At 48.0% G+C, this 23,873-nt stretch overlaps 1 protein-coding gene across 7 annotated transcripts in view; it reads right to left on the bottom strand.

Annotated features, from left to right (window-relative positions):
* Nucleotides 1–23,873, bottom strand: part of ZBTB7C (zinc finger and BTB domain containing 7C) — a 145,208-nt gene that overhangs the window by 78,358 nt on the left and 42,977 nt on the right. For 5 of the 7 annotated variants that reach the window (XM_038124907.1, XM_038124909.1, XM_038124908.1 and 2 more), the window contains one exon: nucleotides 13,502–13,598. In XM_038124907.1, the coding sequence (XP_037980835.1) occupies nucleotides 13,502–13,598 (97 nt within the window). Of the gene's footprint in view, nucleotides 1–13,501; nucleotides 13,599–13,915; nucleotides 14,407–23,873 lie in introns of those variants that run through there. The other 2 variants (XM_038124913.1, XM_038124914.1) reach the window with 2 other exon arrangements.

Raw genomic sequence — 23,873 nt, 5'->3', positions numbered from 1 at the left:
ATAGCTGATCTAAACTGATTCCCCTTCCATTTAAAACCATCACCCCCTGTCCTATTGTAACACACCCTGTTAAATTTGTCTCCATCTTTCCTCTAAGCCTTCTTTAGGCCCTGGCAGGGGCTCGCAGGTGTCCCTGGAGCCTTCTCTTGTGCAGCTGAACAGCCCCAGCTGTGCCAGGCTGGCTCCAGAGCAGAGGGGCTCCAGCCCCTGGAGCATCTCTGGGCATTCCAACAGGTCCATGTCTATGCTGAGGACACCAGAGATTTCCCCAGGGAAAAGCCCCATCCTCAACAGAACAAGCACTCACATATTTCCAGTGGCCTTCCAAGGCTGCCATCCATGCTCCAGCCCTGACCAGCCAGCAGCTGGAATTTAGGTCACCTGAGGCCCAGGATTACCCTGGACTGACAGCCAGCACAGACCATGGGCATGCCCTCCCCAGTGTCCAGGCCAGGAGGTGACTCTCAGGGACAGCTGATAAACCTACACCACTCCCTGGCACACCAGGTAGGACTCAGCTCCAACTAAGGCATCTCAGGGGGGTGCCCACACAGATCCTGGCTTTAGTTGCTTTAATGCAAGTTCTCATTGCTACGCTGGACTCCCTAAACTACCCCAGAGCCATGCCTGGCTTTGCCAGGCAAAACTCTGGACCTGAATCCCTCCTAACTGACAGATGGAGACTAAGCAATGCGTCCTGGGGTAAAAATGGACACCTCTGGCCAGCAGCTCAATTGTGTAGGCTACACATGTGTAGGCTGCCCCATCTCTTACTGCAGCTCACGGGGATGCAGTTGGCACCATTCTGGGTGTTTGGTGAGCCATTTAGTTACTCAAACTTCAGTATCTCTCTCTTGGGGTGTGAAACACCCTCCAGACTCCACTGGCCAAACAACCACTGACCCTAAAAGGAGACTGAGCATCAAGTTAGTATTTTTATCTGCCACTGCAGCCTACCTCCAGCTCCTGGGCTAAGATTCAACAGCTCCTAAATAAAACATATTTGCACGGGATGGGGATGCCCTGCAGCTCTGCACCCTCAGGCCCCTGCTGTGATGAGCAGCACAACCCTGGCACATCCACACTTCCAGGATGGTTCCAGTGCTTGTGCATAATAGGACTGAAACAAGTAAATTTGACAAAGAAAGGAGAAAGAGCAACTGATATGCAACTCCATGCCACAAATCATTCACCAGATCTGTTCTGCAGTTTTGAAATAATCTTGGAGGGTGCTTCCCAAGTGCTGTTTGCAAACCCTCTGTTAATCTGGGAAGCAGATGCTTCTACAGTAGGCTGCATCACAGCATCTTCAAGAAATCCCCATCAAATATTACTTTAAAATGCCCATGACTTTTGCAATCAGTTCTTTTTAAATCTTCTTGGCATATCTTAAAACCAAACATCATAAAAAAACCCCTTTGCTGTGATTCATCTGTAATGGGTCTAAGCCTGGGGAAGAGCTCATCTCACAGCCTTCATACCCAGGTGACCCCCAAATTCCTCCCAGAGGCCTCTGCCCATTCCCTTCAAATGCTCTAAAGAGTCTTTGACTAACTCAGATTCCTCCTGAGCTTCACTGAAAGCCTTTGTTGCCTCAAACAGGGCAGTGCCCTGGAGATGCCCTCTAGAATCACGGGAGCCAAGCCACCCACGCCCCTGCAGAAAATCCCACATGGAAAACACTCTGAAAAGGCACTTCTACCATGCCCTGGCACACACGGACATTTCATTGCCTAGGAGAGTGTTTGGGATGATTGCTGCTGGGGTTTTTTTTATTGCCAGGGACTGTTTCTTCCAGCAAATAAACCTGCCCTGAGACAGATCATCCCTCCCAGCTCGGAAAGAACTGAGTGTGTGGATCATGCTCAGAAGGAGTGACCTGGCTGCATCTTTGGGCTGACACCCTTTCCAATCTCCAATGCTCAGTTTTCCCCTTCCTGTGTGAAAATGGAAACAGCAGGCATCAGCTGTGGTCGGAAAGGGCTTTTGAAATCCACAGGTGAGAAGTGTAGGTGAGACAGCGCTGCACCCTTCTAGAAAAGAGGGGAGAGGGAAAGGCAGCATAGGGGGTAAAAACCCCACATAATAAATAATACTCTACAAATTACATAAAATGAACGCATTAAAAAACCAATCCTCCAAGAAGCAGCTGCTTCATTCTTTGCTGTTGATAGGATCAATATGAGAGAGGAAATTACCACCTTGTGCTCTGCAACACATCACACCGACTTTCCTCTACAGACCCTAATGCTCCTGATTGCAGTGTCAATTTAAAATTTACCATAAAATGCAGAATCTCATAAACTTTACAACCTCAATCACACTCAGCCAGTGTTTTCACCCAAATCACATGCACAGGCACCCGCTTTGCTCTCCAAGGCAGACGCCCATCAACGTGCTGCTGACAGCAGATGGGAGAGCAGAGCACCACAGCTGGGGTCTGCCTGTCCTGAGTAGCCTGGATGCAAAGAGAAGGAATCAGGCTGGAAAACAAGATGGAAAACGTACCCTCAGCTCATCCCATGTCCAGCAGGATGAAGGGCAGCCATACTCATGATTTATGATGAAGGTGCTGAGGCCCTGGCACTGGGTGCCCAGAGCAGCTGTGGCTGCCCCTTCCCTGGGAGTGTCCCAGGCCAGGGTGGATGGGGTTTGGAGCAACCTGGGGTTGTGGAAAATGTCCTTGCCCATGGCAGGGGGATGGAATCAGATGGCCTCTAAAGGTCCCTTCCAACCCAAACCAAACTAGGATTGTATAATCAAAAACAACACGACCTCAGGTGCAGCAGCTGTGGCACACTGAACACGCTGCCATCGAGGTGCCACCAGCACCCCACCATGCTGAGCCAACTTCCTTGCACTGGGACATGCTTAAAACATAGTGTTTCATGCCCTTTTGCAGGCTCTGATGGAATTCCCCGAGCCATTTCTCTAATCCCGGGTGTCCCTCAGAAATGTAAGCCCACACAGTTCCTGTGGAGAAGCTGGTGTGAGTTTTTAATGCAGGAAAGGAGCACGCAGCTATGCCCCCGTGCCACGAGCTGACCACTTGCTTTTGCAGCATGGGTTGCACTCAAGGCATGACAAGGGAAAAACTAATTAGGCTCCTAATTTTGCTTCCTACATAAATCTAAGTCCTTTCGCTGTTGTCACTGTGACAGAAAACCCATTTCTCTGCAGGGCACAAAGGATTTTGGCTAAAGCATAACAAAAAGATGCATATTTCAAGTTGCCCTTCCCCAGGAGCCATAAAACTCTGCTCAGTTTCTGCAGTCTGCATGCACCCTGTAAGCTCTGGTTTAAAATTCTCCCTCACCTCAAAAATTACAGGATATATTTGGGGAGAAAAGCAATTTTTGCAATCAGCTGCTTGCCTTTGTGGCTGACTGGAAGTGTGATCAGACAGATGCTTAAAGATACAGCAAGGGTTAAACCTTGGGAGAGGACAGGCAGGACTTGGGGATGAAGTAGTTGATCAAAGGGTGGCTCAGAAGTTATTTTAAAATAAACCAGAAAGTAGATCTTCCCAGCGGTTGCCGCTGTAATTACAATGCAGACAACGGAGCCGTGGTGCTGTTAAGGTTACTGGATTTTCCTAGCAGCTGCGTTTAATTTACTTAAAACATGCAAAGCCATCAGGTCAGATCCCATTAGCGGAATCTCTCCAGAGCGCTGCAAGAGCCTGGCCAGCCCAGCACCAGAGAAATGCTGAGGGCACAACACAAGTGTAAAATACCCCAAGACACCCACATGGTGCACTCTCCTCCTCCCTGGCTGCAGCAAAGCTGGGTGCTCAGTCCTTCCTGCTCATCCAAGGACCTGTCCCCTGTCCCTTTACTCCGTCATAAGCCATCTATTGCCCATCTATCTTCTAAGATCACCAGAAACACAAATCCATGCAAATACCTTGACTGGCTGTGATGGGGAAGGATCTGGGATCAAGCATTTAGGGAAGTCCTTCAGGTGTGTTTTTGCAACAATCCAGGTTCTCTGGGTCTCCTACAACTGTACAATGTCTCACCTGGATCCCTCCACTTCCCAAGCATCCCCCTGACTTGCATGCTGCATTAGAGAGAAGACCCATATGTCCTGAGTCATGCTTAAGAGTCCATCTCAGAGATGGGAGCTTGGTGGATTTGTGAGTCAGGATTCTCCCCCTGGAGCTTTGTTCACACATATATAATTCAGGAGTTTTTCCAAAACACAGCTACAAAAATTACAACATTCTTGTCAGGAGAAACAACCTTCTAGAGATACTTTTCTGTTTAATTTTTGTTGTTGTTGTTATTTTTTGTTCTTTTAACACTGGCTCAGCCCTCTCTCCGCCAAATGGAGTATCAGGGTTTCATCCACTGTTTGTGGCCCCTGCCAGCTCAATTCTTTTTCTAAAATTAGCATCCTGAGAGATGTAATTGCTAGAACAGGAGGTGTTAGGTCACGTTTTGGTCCCTGCACATCAGGCTAAGTGCTTCTGCTGCCACCTACAACCACCTCAGAGTCTGAACCTCAAATGTGTCCTGCTCCACTGAGCCCAGAAGAGTGATGCCGCTTTAATGGGTGCTGATGCCAAAAAAAAAAGAGAACTGAAGACAAGGACAGATTACACACCACAGGCTTCCATCTGCACATGACCCCCATATATAGTCACTCCTACAGAGAATGGGCAAATAAAGTAAAATAAAATACTAGAAAATACAAGAAAAGGTATTTCCTACATAAGCTGTGACTGCTCCATCCCTGGAAGTGTCCCAGGCCAGGCTGGGTGGGGTTTGGAGCATCCTGGGATAGTAGAAGGTGTCCTGCTCATGGCAGGGGGATGGAATTAGAAGATCTTTAAGGTCTCTCCCATCCCAAACCATTCTGTGATTCTATGACTCTAGAATATAATAGAATAGAACAAAAGCAGAAATAAAATAAAATAAAATAAAATAAAATAAAATAAAATAAAATAAAATAAAATAAAATAAAATAAAATAAAATAAAATAAAATAAAATAAAATAATATAAAATAAAATAAAGTAAAATAAAATAAAATAAAATAAAATAAAATAAAATAAAATAAAATAAAATAAAATAAAATAAAATAAAATAAAATAAAATAAAATCCTAAGCAAAACACCATAAACAGGAGGGAAAAGTGTGAAGGGATGGGTTTGTTTAAGGGAAATCTAAAAACATCTGACCCAGCTGCATGACCCTCATTGCCACTAGAACCCCTCCTGAAATCAGCATCTCCTGCCACTGTGTGCAAGAAACCCCAGCCTGGCCCTGGAATCCTTGGAGCAGTTCAAGATTATTCTTCCAACATAAACTCATCCCTCATGTCTTAGAGAGGTGTGAGACTTATTTGCATAATAAATGACAAGGCAGGAATATAGATTTGTGTCAGATCACCCTCCCTTCCCTTTGAAAGAAATCTATTTATTCTGACTGAATCGTCTCTTCTCCAAATAAATGGTGTTTGTAGTCAGTTTAGCTGGCACGATACGCATTCTTTTGCATGCCTGTAATGAATTTTCACAGCCAGAGCCCTAATCCAGTCTAGTCATGGAGGGTTTATCACGACCTCTTATTTTATTTCTGCCGGTAAATGGGAATTGCTTTCCTTATCGCTATCTAGAAGCACCTGAGTGATTTTTGCTTCATATTTCCTATCCCACTGGAATTCAGGATGCAGCGTTATCTGATGCTGTACAATTGTCACTCATGTTAGCTGCCTTTTCATTTTAATTTGCTGGATTTATTGCTCTTCCTTTTTTTTTCCCTTTTTCCCAAGAGATTTTACTTCAGATCCGAGTCCCTCCTTGCTCTTTTCCATCCTCCTGGTCAGATTTCTTGGGTGATCCTCTGGAAGGCAGGGTCAAGGCTTGTCTTGCCTTCACCTGCCTGATTCCTTTGAACAACTTGGGATAGTGGAAGGTGTCCCTGCCTATGGCAGGGGGTGGAAGACATCAGCTCTGAGGTCCCTTCCAACCCAACCCATCCTGTGATGCCTTCCCTTGGCAGAGCACTGAACCCTTGGGCTTGTCCCGGTCCATCCCACTGGGGAAGCATAAAGCTATGCAGTGACAAGCAGGAATTATCCCTGACTTTGATTCCAAACAAATCCATGAGAGCAAGGGCTTGCCAACATGACCCCTATGGCTGCTGCAAGCAGGGAGCAGGTACACAGCTCAGAGATCCAGAAAACTGGACCTGCTGCTGCTGGAGAGGCACAAGAAGACCTGTAAATCCTGCAGATAACACTGTGATGGATCAGTAGTGGCAAGACATTAACCTTCACTCTTGAGGAGACACCCAAATGATAACACCTGTAGCCATGCCACTCCAGAGTTATCAGTCTTGTCACTGGTGAAGATAAATCTATCTGACCTGAGCCATCATCCTACGCCACTCTGCCTTCCTCGCTCAAAATCCTCGTAGATACCAGCAGGGATCAGGAAAATCACACCTAATAATCAATTGAGAGTGTGCAACTATGCTCACATGGAAACAATTCCCTTCAGTATGTTAAAATAATTCCGCAGAGAAAGGGAAGAACACGATAGGCTTGAAAGCGGGTCTGCAGGGAAAGTGCTACATGTCAGTGACAACTGTGGAAGGACAGAAAACAGCTACCGAAGCCTCAAGGAGCTGTCACGCACAGGAAAATGTAAGTTAATTAAAGCCACTTACACAAATACATCTGGGACAGGGGCATGGGATGTAGGGAGGCAGAGTGAAGTGATATTAAAAGCTCAGACACATGGTGAATCCCAGACAGGAGGCAAGGAAACCTGTTTGGCAGAATCCAGACGAGCCCCTTGCCCTGGAGCTGTGCCAGACGGGGCAGTGAGAGCCCCCTCTGCCCCAGGGCTGTGGCTCAACTTCGGGCACAGCATTGTCCCACAGCCCCAGAGGAAGGCACAGGCTCAACAGATCCATCCCTCCTCTGGGAAACAGCACCCAGGCTCCACTGCTGGTCTCCTGGACCCAACAATGACAGCTTGACATTATAAATCCGACATTTCCCTTCCTAACGTCTTCCCTCCTGTCCCTACCACAACATTCAGCTGAAATGAGAACCATGGGCAAAGCATCCCTCTGGCAAAGTGTAAGGATGTAAATCCACCTCAAACACACCACCAGGACCAACATCAACTCCACCTTCCCTTGCTCCTTCTCTGAGCTCAGTCTCCTTTGAGCCCCCATAGCTGATTTGCCTCCTACTACAATCAGAAGATGATGAGCACAGGTTGCTCATACCAGCCCTGCTGATATAAATCCACAAAAAGAAATATTTGCATAGGCTCTGTGTATTTTTTTTATTGCAATCAGCTCCCCGAGAAACTTAAAATGTTGGTTCCTTATATATTCCTATGGGAATCGATTCAGAAGTGGAAACAGAACACCTACACGAGGTTGGGTCATGATGGAGATGGTGAGCTGGCCTCTTGAGATATTCCTGCTTGGGAAGCAGGGCTGGCCAGCCTCAGCACAAGGCCGAGAGGAAGGGAAACAGGAAAGCAAATCCATCTGCACACCATCAAGCCCCTGCTGCAGGATGACAGCCTGCAAGACTGCTGTCTGCAAGAGGAAGTCTTGCCATGGCATCAGCCCGACCCAGTTGGAGTGCACAGAAACACAGATGGAGTGAGGAGGATCCAGGCTTCCAAAGCAGCTTAGCTTAGCTTCCCACCCTCCCTTGACTGCTGGGATGGGGGTGATGCAGCAAACCCCACACAAACCCATGTGCCCTCCAGGAAAGCCGTGAAGCTGCTGGAATCTGGTGGTCTTGGTTAGCAGGGAGCTGAAGGAAGGAGTTAGTGAAGGACCTGGGTCACACAGGACAAGGTCTGGGATCTCTTTCACCCCTCAGCATATTTTCTAACTCCAAATCAGGCCTATGTACAGATCCTCTATTGCAACCCCAGGTAAGATTAACTTGTTAGAAGTCCTGTGGCTCCAGGGAGAGCTCAGAGCCCCTGCCAGGACCTCCAGGGGCTCCTGAGGGACTGGGGACAAGGCATGCAGGGCCAGCAGCCAGGCAATGGCTTCCCAGGGCCAGAGGGCAGGCCCAGATGGGATATTGGGCAGGAATTGCTGGCTGGGAGGGTGGGCAGGCCCTGGCCCAGGGTGCCCAGAGCAGCTGTGGCTGCCCCTGCATCCCTGGCAGTGTCCCAGGCCAGGCTGGACAGGGCTTGGAGCAGCCTGGGACAGTGGAAGGTGTCCCTGCCCATGGCAGGGGTGGCACTGGATGGGCTTTAAGGTCCCTTCAATACAAACCATTCTGCAACTCTAGGGCTCTGCAGACAGCATTGGAGCCTTGTCTAAATCAGCCCAGGACCACAGCCCCCTCTCTGCCTGCAGCTCAGGGCAGGCAGCCAAGCCCCCCCACCCATGCCACAAACCCCTTCCCTCCCCAGGGTGACTTCCTTAACACAGCCCAGCTGCCTGCCCCCACCCAACAAGGGCTGACAGATTTGTGCTGTCCCCTTAGGGTGGGGTAGGTACATTTATTTCCTCTTTGGAAAAAAAAAAGGAAAGAAAAAGGGAAAAAAAATGTGCAATTAACCTTTTCCTCTCCTCGCAACTGGCAAGAAACTTCCCTGCCACAGGAATAGTTTGAGGACTAAGATATCTGTTCCCACAGCTGCACCAAAGCTATTCTATTCTGGCTCAGCTAAAATTAAAGAGCTGAAGTAATACGTGGGCCTTCATGAAACTGTCATGAGCACTGCAAGATTAGAGGGACAGAAGGTGACCTGGGAGGCCAAGGGCTATTCTCAGCTGCACCAAGGGATCCTCATGTGTGTCAGAACGTGTTTCTCCACCCCTCTCAAATAAGAATCCTGAAATGGTTTGGATTGGAAGGGACCTTAATATCCAGTTCCAACCCCTCTCCAGGGCCAGTGAGACCTTCCACTAGCCCAGGTTGCTCCAAGCCCCATCCAAACTGTCTTTGGACACTTCCATGGATCCAGGGGCCGCCACAGCTGCTCTGGGAACCCTGTGCCAGGGCCTGCCCACCCTCATCATAAAGACTTTCTTCATCATACTAAGTCTGAATCTCCCTGCTTTTAATTTAAAACCATCAACCCTTATAGTCTCACTATAGGCCCTACTAAAAACTCAGTCTAGATCTTCCCTCTAAGCCCCCTTTAAGAAAGACAAACATCTTGCCTGGTCACCTCCAGCACCCATCCAAACACTAGCCAGAGTTCCAACAGCACTAAAACAGCCAGGAAAGCACAGGACAGCCCCAACATGCCAGCCACCATCCATCCCCTCTCCCACCACGAGCAGTCCTCTGCCAACAACTGTGCTGGCTATTGTTGGTCACATAAAGCCCAGTCCAGTGGCCCCGCTGTCAGCACGCAGCTCATTACTCTGCCAAGGGCTTTGAAACGCTTGGAATATGAAAGGTGCTCCATCAGATCAGATTCAGCTTCGTTTGCTATTACAATGCACTGCATTTCTTTTGTCTGCCACTTTTGATGGTGAGCAATTGTCCCCCTCAGTCAGTATTTCGGAGTCATTAGCTGGAATTAGTAAAGTTCCCGCTGCTGGACTTTTCCAAGGCTCTGTTCTCGGGCTACAAAGAGTCGATGAGGAGTTGTCCTGCTTTCACTGAGCTGCAGGCACAGCGGGGAGTGGGCTGGAGGGAGCAGGCAGTCTGCTCAACTCCACTTTTCCCCTGCAGGCACTGGGAAATGCACGTGCAGGAAAGATGCTGTGGGTGGTCACAACAGGGCTGGCGCTTCCCAGCCAGCAGGGAACCTGAGACCCTTTCATTTGGTACCTCTGCTGGGGCCAGGGGAAGAGGTACACCTAATTGTGTCCATATTTAGGCAGCACATCCCACAAAGTTCGGGTTTCTATCCCAGAAATCCCCCACTCCAAATCTAAAGGCATCAGCCCTGCAGAAGTCATATTTCTCTGGGTGAAGGGATTTCTTCTTGACATCTTCTTCTATGAAAACATCTGGATGCGCCTGACCTTGTCCTCCAGCCTTTTGCTCATGTTACACACACCCTTCCAGCTGTACCAGAAGAGCTTTAGCACCAAGACCCTTTTTCCTGAAGGGATTTATATATGGAGCATCCACTTCCCTGGGAAATCTGTGCCAGGGCTCACCCCCTTTATCACAAAAAGTTTCTTCCTTCTATCTAGTCTGGATCTCTCCTTCTGCTGTAAAACTATTCCTTTCGTCCGGTCCCTCCATGCCTTGTCCCCAATCCCTCTGCAGCTCTCCTGAAGCCCCTGGAGGCAGGGGCTCTGAGCTCTCCCTGGAGCCTTCTCTTGCACAGGATGAACACCCCAAGCTCTCCTGGTCTGTCCTCTGATCAATTCTGTGTTTGTCTCTGATGGAGGATTCATTCCTATTCATGCCTGAGGAGGTCCAGCAGAAAAACAAAGCAATCAAGCAGTGCCTACCTGATGTCATTGTCTGGACCCAAGGGCACAACTCAGGTCTGGGGACCACAGCCGCTCCAACTCACACCCAGCCCACCTGTGGGTGGAAATTCCAATCTAAACTCCCAATTCCAGCCATCCCACCACCTTTTCTGGATGCAGTGTGGGTGTTTGGCCACTAGAACCCTGAAACAAAACTAGGAGCAAACCAAACTTATGGGGACACCCTTGTGGAGAAGAACTCAGCACTGAACCCAGCTCCTTTAGCAGCTGGTCACCTTTCACATGGGACTGTACTTCCATTCCCCATCAGGATTTCCCTGAAATCCACCTCACAGATCATCCTGCCTAACATTCACAACAGCATTTCCACTGGGACACGACCAAATGCAGGCAATTCACACCTCTCACCTTACATTTTTTAAAGTAACAGGCTACAATAAAGCAGCCTGCCCAGATTCCAGCCTAATCTAAAAACAACTTTATGGCTTCTAATTTTAGCACTAATCTTCCTTTGCTATGGTTGTGTGATTTCTAATTATTTTATCCCCAAGCCCTTCTTTGATGGATAGTTGTACCTTTTCCAATGCCAAATGACTTGTAAAGTGCCTTTAAAAAATACGCTGATCATTTCAGGTTCATTTCCAGTTCCTACACAAATAACATTCTCATATATGGCTTCACTGCAAAAATATTATTATTATTATTATTATTATTATTATTATTATTATTATTATTATTATTATTATTATAGTAATAAAAGCAATACAATTTTAAAAGGAGAACTCCTTTCCTCAGGATGATCCCAATCTGCTCCTGCAAACACTGTATTTTCTCTTAAAAGCTGATAAAGACCAAAAAAATCTGTTACTGAGATATGGATCTCTTAACAACTCGGGGCCTTGGCTTGGCATGGCTCCCAGAACACTTTGCCTTTATCTATCCCTATTTTCAGGCTACAACTCCGGGAAGAGCAATTGGCCACACCAAAACCTCGGCGGGGGGGGACTTTGCAAGGGGCAATGTGCAGTGGTGGCAGATACACATTTGCCTTGACGTTCCCCTGGAGCATTGCCCACCCAAAACTGCTGAATTTAGAGCAGCAAACACCAGCCCTTGGCTGAAGATGTGCTGCAGGGGCTTAGGATGAGCCTCCAGCCCAGGTTCCTCACAGGCAGGTGTTCTCTCACCTTCCACGCTCCGCTGAAGCAACCTCCTGACCCTCCTGATTGCTGACCTAGATCAAATCTGAATCCAGTTCTGCTGAATTTGAAATTTGCACAGAAATCTGTTGGGGAGGGAGATGCTACCTGAGGACGATTTCAGGGTGCTGAGGCATCTGCCTGCCTGTGGCATGTCCCAGAAGGACCTGCCACCAGCAGCCAGCACCTGAGCAGGAGACACAGACACAGGGCTGGTGGATGTTTGTTGGCTTATTTCCTTCCCCAGGATTTATACTGAGCTCCAGTTAATTGGAAAACGTCCACTTGACCCGCGACCTTTTCATTTTAGTTATTCTCAAAGTTTTGACAGCAGCAGTTCAACAAAGCATATGACTTTTGGCACCAAGGGAGCACCCCATTCCCACAAATTCTGCATGGATATGGAAAAACATCCCACTGCAGCCCTGATGCTGAATGTTTTCCTTCTTTCTCATTCTTCATTTTTCCCTCTTTCACTTTCTGAGCCTGTTTCATGACGTGTGTATTCTCCCTCCCCACTGGAAATATGAGCTTAGCTCCCCAATGCAATATTCAAGGGAGGAGGACATAGGATGTGGTGTTCTAATTCCCTGCACAAAGCTGTGTTACAGAGGATTTGAAACGGAGATTGTCAAAACAGGAAACAAGCCAGTCAATGTCCTCCTGCCTGAGACCTGAAAATGTCACCACAAGAGCTGCAAGGGATGGAGGGATGGAGCTCTGCATGGACAGAGGATGCCCTGGGAGAGGGGGCAGCAAGACCCTCTGCTCTCATGCCACTCTGATCTGAGCTGGGCTGTAGCCTCTGCTGAAATCAGTGGGGAGCTGGTTTTTATTGACTTGGGGAAAAAATCAGCAAATCAGGTTAAAAATTATAACCCTCTATTGACTGATGCTTCTATCAGCGTGGAGAATTTTGTATGGAATGTCATCTCACTCAGGAAGTCAATCCTACAGGAAATCCTTCGTCCTTAGTGCTTCGGAGTAACATCCACAGCATCCTGCTTCCTTCTTACTCCCCTTAAAACCTACCCCTGAGATCCTCACCTCTCTAGCTCGTGCTCTGTGCTTGAGCTGGCCTTGCTGGGATAAAAGCACAAATCTTGGGTCTAATCCTGCCCACACCCCCCAGGCAAAGCACCATCTTCATCTCCATGAAGATGCAGAGCAGGACAATGCCAGGCCCCAGGCTCCTCAATTTCCATCTATCCACCTTGGAGCAAGGATTTAAAGTTCCTCAGAGGCACAACAGTGAGGTCAGGTCTGGAGGAGAGAATGAAGCTACTGTAAACCCAGACAAATAAGAGCTTATTTCAAAAAGAAGGCTCCTGCAGCTGTAGGTTTCAAGCAATTCTTAAAAGCCTGATCTAAACAAGCATCCTTGCCAACAAATATTGGTATTTTAAGCCTTTGACTGCTTTTGACAGTAGTGAACACCTTTTTTGATATTGACTGCTTGTTTTTACAGCTCTCTGCAAGTTAACTTCAAGAGAACTTGCCAAGCAGCACAGCTGGTGACCATTACCAGAATGATGATCCAGCAATTCCAGGATGCCTTCCCCCTGGAAATATTCAAGTTAAGATGGATGGAACTCTGAGGAGCCTGGTGTAGTTGAATATGTCCCATTAGAAGTGGCTTGGACGAGATGGTCTTTAGGGTTCCTTCAACACAAACCATTCTATGATTCCCCCTCTGGAAGCAAGGCTGGTATTTTGCTCTATGTTTGAGGGAGCAGTGGTTTTATTGTAGTGCCCAGCCACTGATCTAGAGTGACAACCTTCAGCAGGAAAAAAAAAATCCACGAGTTCATGGGATGAACAACTAGAAATGTCATTTCAGATGGTCTATATAGCCCAGAACAGCAATTTCCCCCATCATCCAGGCAAAGAATTAGAATAATTACCTAGAGCCTGATCCTGAAAGGTGCTGAGTGCAGTCAAGTGGTCTCTGCTCATAGAGTTTAGTATCTCAGGGGCTCTCAGCAGGGTCAGTCTTGGTGCCTGGGCAAAACAAGACAGGTTGGTGTTAGTCCAGCTATTTGTAAATAAACCTACACAACCGCAAAAAAATAACCCCCAAAACTATTCCAGCTCCACAAGCCAGCCACGTTTTCCTGTACAGGGAATTAACTCGAGTCACAGAGAGAGTGGCTGAGGAGATGCTCTCCAACTCACAGACCTTCTCTGCAGATCAGATTGGATGCCTTCAGCACAGAGGAGAGAAATTACACCAGGATGTGTCCACAGAGCTTCAATCCACAACCAGGAACACCCACACGACATTCCTGAGGAGCGCTGTGTTACCCAAGCCACCTCACCTGGACACGTCACACTGCCACACCATCCCAAGGGCTCACACTCCTTCCTGGCAGAAGACAAACCCCGGGGCTGCCTCGCCAAGCCTAGAGGCAGCAGTAAACCTTGAGGCAAGAGAAGTCAGCCGGGCTTCCAGGGAGGAAGGAGAGGAGCATTCCCCTCCCCACGCTCCCCAGCCGCGGGCGGGTACGGCCGTGCCAAGGGCAGGGTGAAGGGAGGGAAGGGGATGACGGGGACAGGATGACGGAATCCTCCTCCACGCAGCCCTTTGTTTTGGGAGGTCCCCTGGGATGCTCGGCTCAGGGTGGCCAAGTCCTCCTTCTTCCCCTACAAGGGGAACGGATGAGGGGAGGAAAACAATGCTCTCTCCTCAGCTGCCTAATGGAAGAACAAAAGCACCGCGATCCCTTCCAAAATTGTCTTTTGAGGAACAGACCATCCAGCCTGAAGGCCCAGTATTTCTGCCATATTTATTTTTGAACTTCTGCCTCACAGCGCCTTTTTGTCCTTCCTCTGGGCTCTTGTAGGACCTGCCCGAAGCCCCTGAGGTCCTGCAGGGCTTGCACAGACCTCAAATCCCATCAGGAATTTAACACCCAGCACCTGGTAGAGGTGACAAAACCAAAGGCTCCGTCACAACAAACACACCTCAGCCATGGGGTAGAAAGGGCAAGGCCAGGTTGGAACAACCCAGTCAGGTGGAAGGTGCCCCTGCCCTTGGTGGGAGATGAAATTGGATGGTTGAGAGGTGCCTTTCAGCCCAAACCATTCCGTGGTTCTATGACAGCCCTGTTTCAGCAGGATGCATTTGGCAGGAAGGGTCTGCCCCAGCCTGATCCCACTGAAAACTGGGACCAAACCCCACTTAAGCCAAAACCAGTACAAAAAGCACCTTTGATTGCTGAGCAGAGATGGCTGCTAGGGAGCAGAAGGGGATTTCTGCTGTGCTGATTATTCATGGAAAGTCCCTGACTGGCCAGCAACCGTGGAAAAAAGGGAAAATAGAACTTTAATACCAAGTTGGTGGCAGGCTGTCTATTTTTCTCTCCTGTGACTAGTTACCATGGATAGATTTCTGAGGTCGACCACACAATTGTTCACTGCACCGCTCCTATTAAACAGAAGATGAGCAAATCATCCCATTTGTACCGTACTTTAATTTCCAGAAATTCTTTGTTCGTTTGTTTGCTTAAATTATTTCTCTCATTTGAAGAAACAATGCAGTCTTACGAAGCGAGGGCCCAAATCTCCCGAGTCACCCTGCTGTGGTTCATTACTTCCACACTAGTTAACAAGGCCAGTAATTTCCCTAAGGTTTAATAGAAAATCCTCTTTCCAGAATGCAGAGAGACAGGACATTTTAACAAACTCACTGTATCCCGGTTATGTCGTAGGTGAGGGATATCCTGAACGAGGCACAGGTCCTCCTATGGGTTAGCATAAAAAAGTAGGTAGGCTAAATGGAGCTTTTTTCATCCCAAATTACTCCCTCAGCTGGAGAAGGGGACCAGGGGATCCCATGTGCCTTGCTCAGAGCATTAGCGGCAGCTCCACTGGCAAGGGTTCCTGAAGCATCCCCATCCTCATCCCAAAATAAAGAGTGGTTGAAGTAGATGGCACTGGAGAGGCAGATCCAATATGTACCTGGGGTGGGTGTGGTGGAAGAGGCAGGCCTACAGCCCATTTCATTAATGATACAGATAGCAGAGCACACGAAACACCTGCCAATAACCTGCCCATAAGCTGCCCTTCTCACTGGCTTTGCCAACCTATCTCCATGACCAAATCAGTAGAAAAAAAATCCTAAAAGCTGAAATAAATACAGGGGAAGAGCTTACGAAAAAAAAAGGTAAATACATAAAATATATATACCTATATACTGGAATAGCAGAATAATTTTGGTTAGAAGGGACCTTTGAACTAAAAAAAAATGAAATATTTTATATGTATGTATATGTGTGTGTAAAACAGCCCAGTAAATCTCTATTGAGATGCACATGCAGGTGAAAAGCTGGCGGTGCTGCCTTCAGTCACCAGGGTATTTACTCCTCAACAGCCTCTGCAGCTCCTTAATATTATTTATACAAACAGGATTTGTCAAGCAACAACTACAGATGTTTGCAGTGAGTCTTCCTGCTTATCCACTGATAATACCGTGTGCCTGGGACAGCTGAACAAATCCTGCCACGTAAATAATAAATACACGTCTGGGTTAATCAGAAAGAGGCGGTGAGGAATCTGGAGATTCCCACAGACTCCCTGCCTCGGGGAAGGAAACAAGAAAATGCCCTGACCTAAGCAGGGGTGAGTCTGGCATACCCACAGATCACAGGGAGATCACAGGAGCTGTTTGCAGATCACTTACAGAGCATGAATAATTCAGGCAGAAGCGGCTGGGAGTATGAGAACAGATAGATAGGAGCTCACTGCCGCCGCTTCGGCAGGTTTTATTTTATCCAGCAAGGCAAGGAAACCACGAGACCCAGCAAAAAATCCTCGGCCTAGCTTTGCCAGTGTCGTGGCTTCACGACAATTTCGGGATACATGGCATTTCACAGACCCCCAGCTGATGGTGGATGCCATCTCTCTTTCTCCTGGAGGCATTTTAGTGATTATCTGGCTGGACAGGTATGGCAAAACAATGCTTATTTGGAAAAAAAAAAAAAAAAAATGCCCTTAGTACCGATCTGCACTCTACTGCATAATTACACAGCTCACAGAATCACAGAATGGTGTGGGTTGGAAGGGCCGGCAGGGACACCTTCCACCATCCCAGGCTGCTCCAAGCCCTGTCCAGCCTGGCCTGGGACACTGCCAGGGATGCAGGGACAGCCACAGCTGCTCTGGGCACCCTGGGCCAGGGCCTGCCCACCCTCCCAGCCAGCAATTCCTGCCCAATATCCCATCTGGGCCTGCCCTCTGGCCCTGGGAAGCCATTGCCTGGCTGCTGGCCCTGCATGCCTTGTCCCCAGTGCCTGGGCAGCTCTCCTGGAGCCCCTCAGGCCCTGGCAGGGGCTCGCAGGTGTCCCTGGAGCCTTCTCTGGTGCAGCTGAACAGCCCCAGCTGTGCCAGGCTGGCTGCAGAGCAGAGGGGCTCAGCCCTGGCAGCATCTCCGTGGCCTCCTCTGGGCTGGCTCCAGCAGCTCCACGTCTTTCCAGTGCTGGGGACCCCAGAGCTGGATGCAGGCCATGAAGAATCCACAAAAAATGTAGTCAACTTCCAGGCCTCCTCCCCCAACAAGGGACCTGGGAAAAAAACGCAGTGACTAGAAACCAGACCAGCTTGCAGCCTTCAGGCTCCTCTGTCCCTGCAAAAACTCATGAATGAGTGGAGTTCAGCTCTGAAGGATGGAAAAAAGAAAAAACAGAAAAAGTGGAGGGAAGAAAAAGAAGGGCTAAGGGATATTCCCTAATCCTTACTCCAAAAGGAAAACATAAGTAGGGTTGCTCCTGTTGGGATATATTAATAGTCCACACTGAACACATTACCAACAGGACTGGAAGCCAGAAAGCAAATAAAAAAATAAAATAAAATAAAAAATTAAAAGACACATAAGGAAAGGCAGAAGTAGTAAAGACAGATGGTGGAAGTTACGCACTTCTTTGGTGCAAGCTGCAGAAATCCAAAACTCATCCTGCTGAAAGGACTTTGCATTTTGTTTCTAGCCAAAGGGAAGAGCCTTGTTGTCAAGAATAGAGGGGCAGCTGTCCCACGCAGGGTCAGAAATGGGAACCCAGCTCAGTGACCACCAGTGAGCCTGGGGACACCTCAGCCAAGAGAGCCAGAGGGGCCAAGGAGGGATTTGACAGAGAGGACCCTGCCTTAGCAGGATTTCTGAATGTCCCCAGTGGCAAGACATGCTCCAGTGCCAGTGATGTGCTCTGGGATTGGGGAACCCTCTGGGAATTCCTGTACTGCACCTACCTGTGCATGGCCCTGCTTCAATTCACCCCTCTGCACTGCTGCCAGCACTGGATTTGGCCCCAGAACTGCACACCAAGCTCTTCTCCAGCCCAACTGCTGTGTGTGTACACCACGTCACAGTCCCCTCACACAAAAACCTATTTCTTGTTACCACACAAAATGTATCTGATTGAAGACTCACAGCAAAAGACATTCGCCCAAGATCAAAACACAAAAATCCCAATAAATCTGGCTCTCAGTGTGAACCACGTGAGAAGCATCCAGGCAGCCCCAAGTCAGGAGTGAAACCTGGTGCTACCAGCTATTAGATTTACACCTTAAATTTTCCTTCAACATAAAAATACTGACTCTCTCCATGCTTTCTTCCATTCTTGAACTACTTAAACTTAATATTCCTAATTAAAAACTGAATTTAAACGTACTTCAGCACTGCTGCCAGTGGCGTCTTTGGCTTAGAAAGCTCAGTTTGGAAATGCCATCTCTATGGTGTGTCTATGACACAGACTCTAGTGCCCACATCAAGAAAATTTCACTTCAGTGTTTAGCATAAACTGACTATATCTGGTAGGAAACCTGTTTCTAGCCTTTATAGACTGAGCACAGGCACATCTCTGCATTACCCCAAAATAATTACTTGGCCACACACCTCATTGGATCCTCAGGGCTTTGGGTTCTCCACCCTCGTGTTTACATTCCATGAAGAAAAATTAACTAATTAATATACGTCTGACAGATGTTCTTTGAAAGAGATATCATGCCTTCAAAACACAAGATGATGAAAGGAGCAATCGAGTAGATTAGACTGACCAGAAAAGCAAGGATTGTAGCATGACAGTGGAAAGCACAGCTTTAAGTCTTTCTCTTGATATTTATATGGTTTTATTTGCATATCAAACTATATGCCAATTAGCTGTATATAAATCCATGATGAAATTATGCTGTGCAGCTCTCAGTGAAGAAAAGCCAGGGCTGGGCTGCATAATCACCCTTAACTCTGGCCCTCCAGGTGTTCCCACTCCAGCTCACTCCTAATGACCGTGTACTCCCAGTAACACAACCATACAACGGGAATCTTCTGCAATCACACACATGTATATGCAGCATTTCCATGCATTGTAAGCTGCTTTGTGTATTCTTTCATTCTCCTCCAGCCAGTTACTCCCGGAGAAAAGAAGCCTGAGAGGAGACAGACCTTCTCTCTCTCCACAGCTCCCTGACAGGAGGGTGCAGCCAGGGTGGGATGGGGCCCAGCTCCCAGAGAACAAGGGTCAGGATGAGAGGCAAAGGCCTCAAATTGCACCAGGGCAGGTTTAGATGGGATACTGGGGAAAATTTCTTAGTGAAAAGTGTTGCCCAGCCCTGACACAGGCTGCTCATGGCAGTGGTGGAGTCCCCATCCCTGGAGGGATTTAAAAGCCTTGGCAGAGCTGGGGAGTGGTTGGACTCAATGATCTTTTTTCCATTGTAAAGGATTCTGTGATTCCATGATCTGCCTGCTGCCCCTGGTCTCAAACTGCAGGGCAGGTTTTGCCTCTGTTGAGGCTTTGTGTAATCCTGTAGGGAAGTGGGGATCCTGCCCGAAGAGCTGCAGGCAAGCCTGGATGGAAACAATACCAGAGATGTATGCTCTTATTTTAAATATCAACTGGGATGTGGGGGTGCAATAGCCTGGTCCTGGAGCACCACTTAGCCAATTGTGCTCTGGAAGGGGTGTGCACTTGCAGTCAAACTGGCTGCCTTAACGAGCTCTTTGTGCTCTGCCAGGTATCTGCAGAAGGCATCATGCAAAGCTGGAGCCTACGGGCCCATCTGAAGTCACAGCTCACACCAGCTCCAGCCAGCACTGCCTGTAAATCAGGCCATCCACTCATGCAGGCAGGGAAGGGTCTGGAGAGAAGGGATTCCAGACCCTTCCCCTATCCCAGTTTGCTCCAAGTCTCATCCAGCCTAACCTTGGACATTTCCAGGGATGGGGCACCCACCATTTCTCTGGGCAGCCTGTGCCAGGGCCTCACCATCCTCACAGCAAAAAATTCCTTCCTTACATCTAGTCTGAATCTCCCCTTCTTCAGTTTAAAACCATCACCCTTTGTTCTATCACAACAGGCCCTACTAAAAACTCTCTTTTTTTTTTTTTTCTTGTATGTCCCCTTTAAGTACTGAAAGGCCACAATAAGGTCTCTGGAGAGACCTTAGAGCCTTCTCTTCTCCAGGCTGAACAATCCCAGCTCTCCCAGACTGTCTGCACAGGAGAGGTGCTCCAGCCCTATCAATGAGCCTGCATTGACTGGGACCATATTTTTGGGCTCAACTGCATTAGTGAGTTTGACTAATTTGAGTGACCAGGCACATATTCAGACATAAAACATTAATATGGGAACAAATCAAAAGCAGTCTGGCTGAACTCCCGCTTTGAATTCATCACATACATTGAAAAAGAAAAAAAGAATTAAAAAAATAATAATAAAAAAAGTTTTTATCTTTTCTAGAACGTATGAAAAGGTATAAATTCCTGACTGACTGCAGCACCTGGGCTGGCTGTGCTGGTAATTGGAACCAGCATGCTTCACTTCCCGGGCATCCCATTCACAAGGGAGAGAAGGAAGCATTCAATTTTTCAATAGGAAATTTCATCACCAGAAAACAATCCACCTTCCTTGACTCCAAGGAAGAGCCCAAGGGCGAGTTCTCTCCTCGACCACAGCTTCAGCTTTACGGCCAGCCCTGGCCAGAGCTGAGTGTTCATGCCATCCCAAGCCCATGAGACTGCCTTCAACACTTCCAGCTCTTTTTGGTTTTGTTTTTTTCCTTCTTCTAACACATTGTTTTTCTTTTCCTTTGGGATTGCCCAGAGGTCCAGTTTGCAACTTTCCTCAACAAAATGGGCTAAAACAAGCCTGGATTTTGTCATGACAGTTTTCCTTAGATTTTTAGCTTCCCACCCAACTGCAGACCTGGGACATCATGGAAAACACCCAGGTGTAGCTGTGGGCCATGCTAACATCAAGGGGATATTTGTGGGACATTTGTGAGGCAGAGCACACTTTAAGTGGTTTTTTTTAATGAGCCTAGGACCCCCGAGCCATATGGGACTGAGCAAAAATCATGTTACACCAACAGCTTTCCTTTAATAGCATTTTTAAACTCATTTTTCATTCCTAAAGCTGCAGTCTTAGTATGGAGTGGAATAAGGCTTCGAGGCCACAAAAACCCATCAGACACTCCAGCAGGACTCAAGACAGCCAAGCAGCAGGCAAAGGGTCTGAGCAGAGTGGTGGCAGATTAAATGCAGCACCAGTCCACATAAAGCCAATGCAAAAAAAAAAACCCTCTGACAATGGTCTCTGTAAGAATTAAGTTTCAGGATAAATAGGCTCAGAAGCACCCATCCTGTGCTTCTGCATGCACAGCTCAAATTTAAAAAGGAAAGTTACTTCTCCTTGCAACACTTACTTGGAAAGTTATTTTTCTCCTCATTATTTATGTTCCCACCATAACAGCTTGTTTACGCACTCACAGAAAAGCTGAATTATTACTCTTCTTCACCTGCTTTCTCAGCCATCCCTGACTCCCTCCATCTTGGAACCTTTCACATCCAGGACCAAGAGGGCTGAGCAAGAAAGGTATGATAAGCAGTGCATAGAGGAGCTCCTCAAAAACACACCAAGCTCCATCTCCACACCTTTACTCCCCCTAAAATCTCTAGAAGAAGGCTGTCACAGAGCCATTCTTGACCAATGAAGACAAACAGCCTTCTAATCCCCAGTGCAGCACTGTTAGGGTACTTCTAGTTGTAATCCGTGTACTTTTAGGTGCCTTGAGTTGATCCCTTGACAAGGGGAATTTGTGAAGCAGAAATTTTGAAGCAGATTTTTGAATCAGACTCCCTTAGACTGGGAGGGCAGACCTGGAGCAAGAACTGATGGCAGAAGGGGCAGGAGACAGGCAGGGCAAGCAAGATCCGTATGGAATCACCTGGAATGCTGGATGTTTTGACACATTTCATGCAATAGAGGCACTTGTTGTTCCTCCACTTCAGTAAAAGATGAGGAGAAAGAAACCAGGGTAAAGTTTCCTCAACCTATGCTGAGTTTGGCATGGGATGCCTTACACAGCCCCAAGGAAGATATGAAGTCTGCAGCATCCAAGTACAGAAAGAGGACTCAGGAATCCTCCTGGTTCACCCCCAGCCCCAGGCAGGCATCCCTGAGGACATGTAAGAAATGTCTGTGCAGTTCAGGACTGCCAAAGATGGATCCACAGTACTGATAGGACCCTGCTGTCTCACCTTTCACCTCTTCTTTAGTGGAGCTGGTATCAGTGCAAAGACCTTTCACTGGATCCTACCAACGCCTAAAAAAAGCCAAGAAAATCTGGCAACACTTACTTCTGCTGGACTTCATCCTGGCCTTGACACACAAGGCTTGGATCCTCCTGCTGGACACAGACTCCGAGTCCTAACCCAGACCTGAACACCAGATCTCACTGTTCCCATTCAGCTCTAAGGATCACTCTAAACCCCAACAAGTTCTGGGGTAAATTAAATACATCTATTTTTGTAAGCCAGTATCGCTTTTGTTGAGCTGCCACTGAAGCTTTTCTTAGAAGTCATTAACCATGATGGGCAAAACACAATTCCATCTCGCTCCTCTCCTGCCTCTTCAAAGGGAGGATGGCAGCACTCGAGCCACTGCCTCACTGATTGTCCTACTGTTCCACAAAGTGGTTCCTCTCCAGCAAATTGAACACTGAGAGCCATCACAGAGCCCCAGACAAAGGGCCCAGTGACTGTTTCTGGGATTATTAGAGGGAAGCAGAAAGAAGCCTATTACAGGGTCTTTGTGGCACTTAATGTTGACAGCTGAAAATAATGGATAGGACAAAACAGAGCAAAGATGATTTAAATTAGGCAACTCTTGGGAAATGGTGCTCACGCAGGCTTCCAAAGGAGAACCTCCATTTCTAAGCACTGCTAGCCCCCAAGTGGGTGTGCGTTGCCCCTCTGCAGCCCATACACACACAGACACAGCCCTTTTCAGGTGCTCTGCAGAGCTTTTGCTGTTTGCCAGTGGCCACTGCACCCTACCCATCAGGGGATAGAAAAGGTTTACAAAAGAGCAGCATCAGCCACAGCTCATCAATCCTTCAACAAAAACAGCCTTTAATTCCTACCCACTGCCACAAGTTCGGGGACCTGTAAGGAGGGATTTGCACATCCACACTCCAGCAATTGTTACACAGCTCTTCCAAAAACCACCTGGAGGACAGCAGATTCACTCCAGGGGTTTGATGCAGATGGAACGACAAAGGCTCTGACAAAGCTTTAGTGCCACCTCATGCCAGTCCCAGCTCCGTGGGACCCATGTGGGGATCATTTTAAGTAACAGGCATCTGCCACCTATACACATCACCTCTCTCCCTCTCCAGAGGGCAGCAATCAGAAAATCACAGAATCATCTCCGTTAAAAATGAGCTCCCAGATCATCGAGTCCAAGCAGGGCCTGATCCCCACATTGTCACCAGCCCAGAGCACTGAGTGCCCTGTCCAGGCCTTCCCTGGTCGCCTCCAGGGATGGGGACTCCAATACCTCCCTGGGAAACCTCTTCCAATTTTTAACCAACCCCCTGTGTGAAAAAATTCCTCATGTCCAACCTGAAAAAATTCCTCATGTCCAACCTGTCCTCATGAACCTCGTGCAGCCTATGCCCTCTCCTCCTGGGAGCAGAGCCCGACCCCCCCCGGCTGTCCCCTCCTGTCAGGAGCTGTGCAGAGGCCACAAGGTCCCCCCTGAGCCTCCTTTGCTCCAGGCTGAGCCCCTTCCCAGCTCCCTCAGCCACTCCCCACAGGACTTTCCCACAATGCCCAAGCCATTTCCAGTTTGGACAGGAAAGCACAAGAGGGGTGGAGAGACACACATGTTGCACATGGTGAATTTGCTGGCTGCCTGGGCTCTACAGATTTGTTTATGCTGTGGAAGCAATCTGTCTTTCCAGGCACAGCACTTGGGTTTTATGACCTGAAACACCCCCCAAAGC

This window comes from Motacilla alba, chromosome Z, assembly GCF_015832195.1.
Source record: "Motacilla alba alba isolate MOTALB_02 chromosome Z, Motacilla_alba_V1.0_pri, whole genome shotgun sequence".
NCBI lineage: Eukaryota > Metazoa > Chordata > Aves > Passeriformes > Motacillidae > Motacilla > Motacilla alba.
This window is presented reverse-complemented; position numbering and strand designations above follow the sequence as displayed.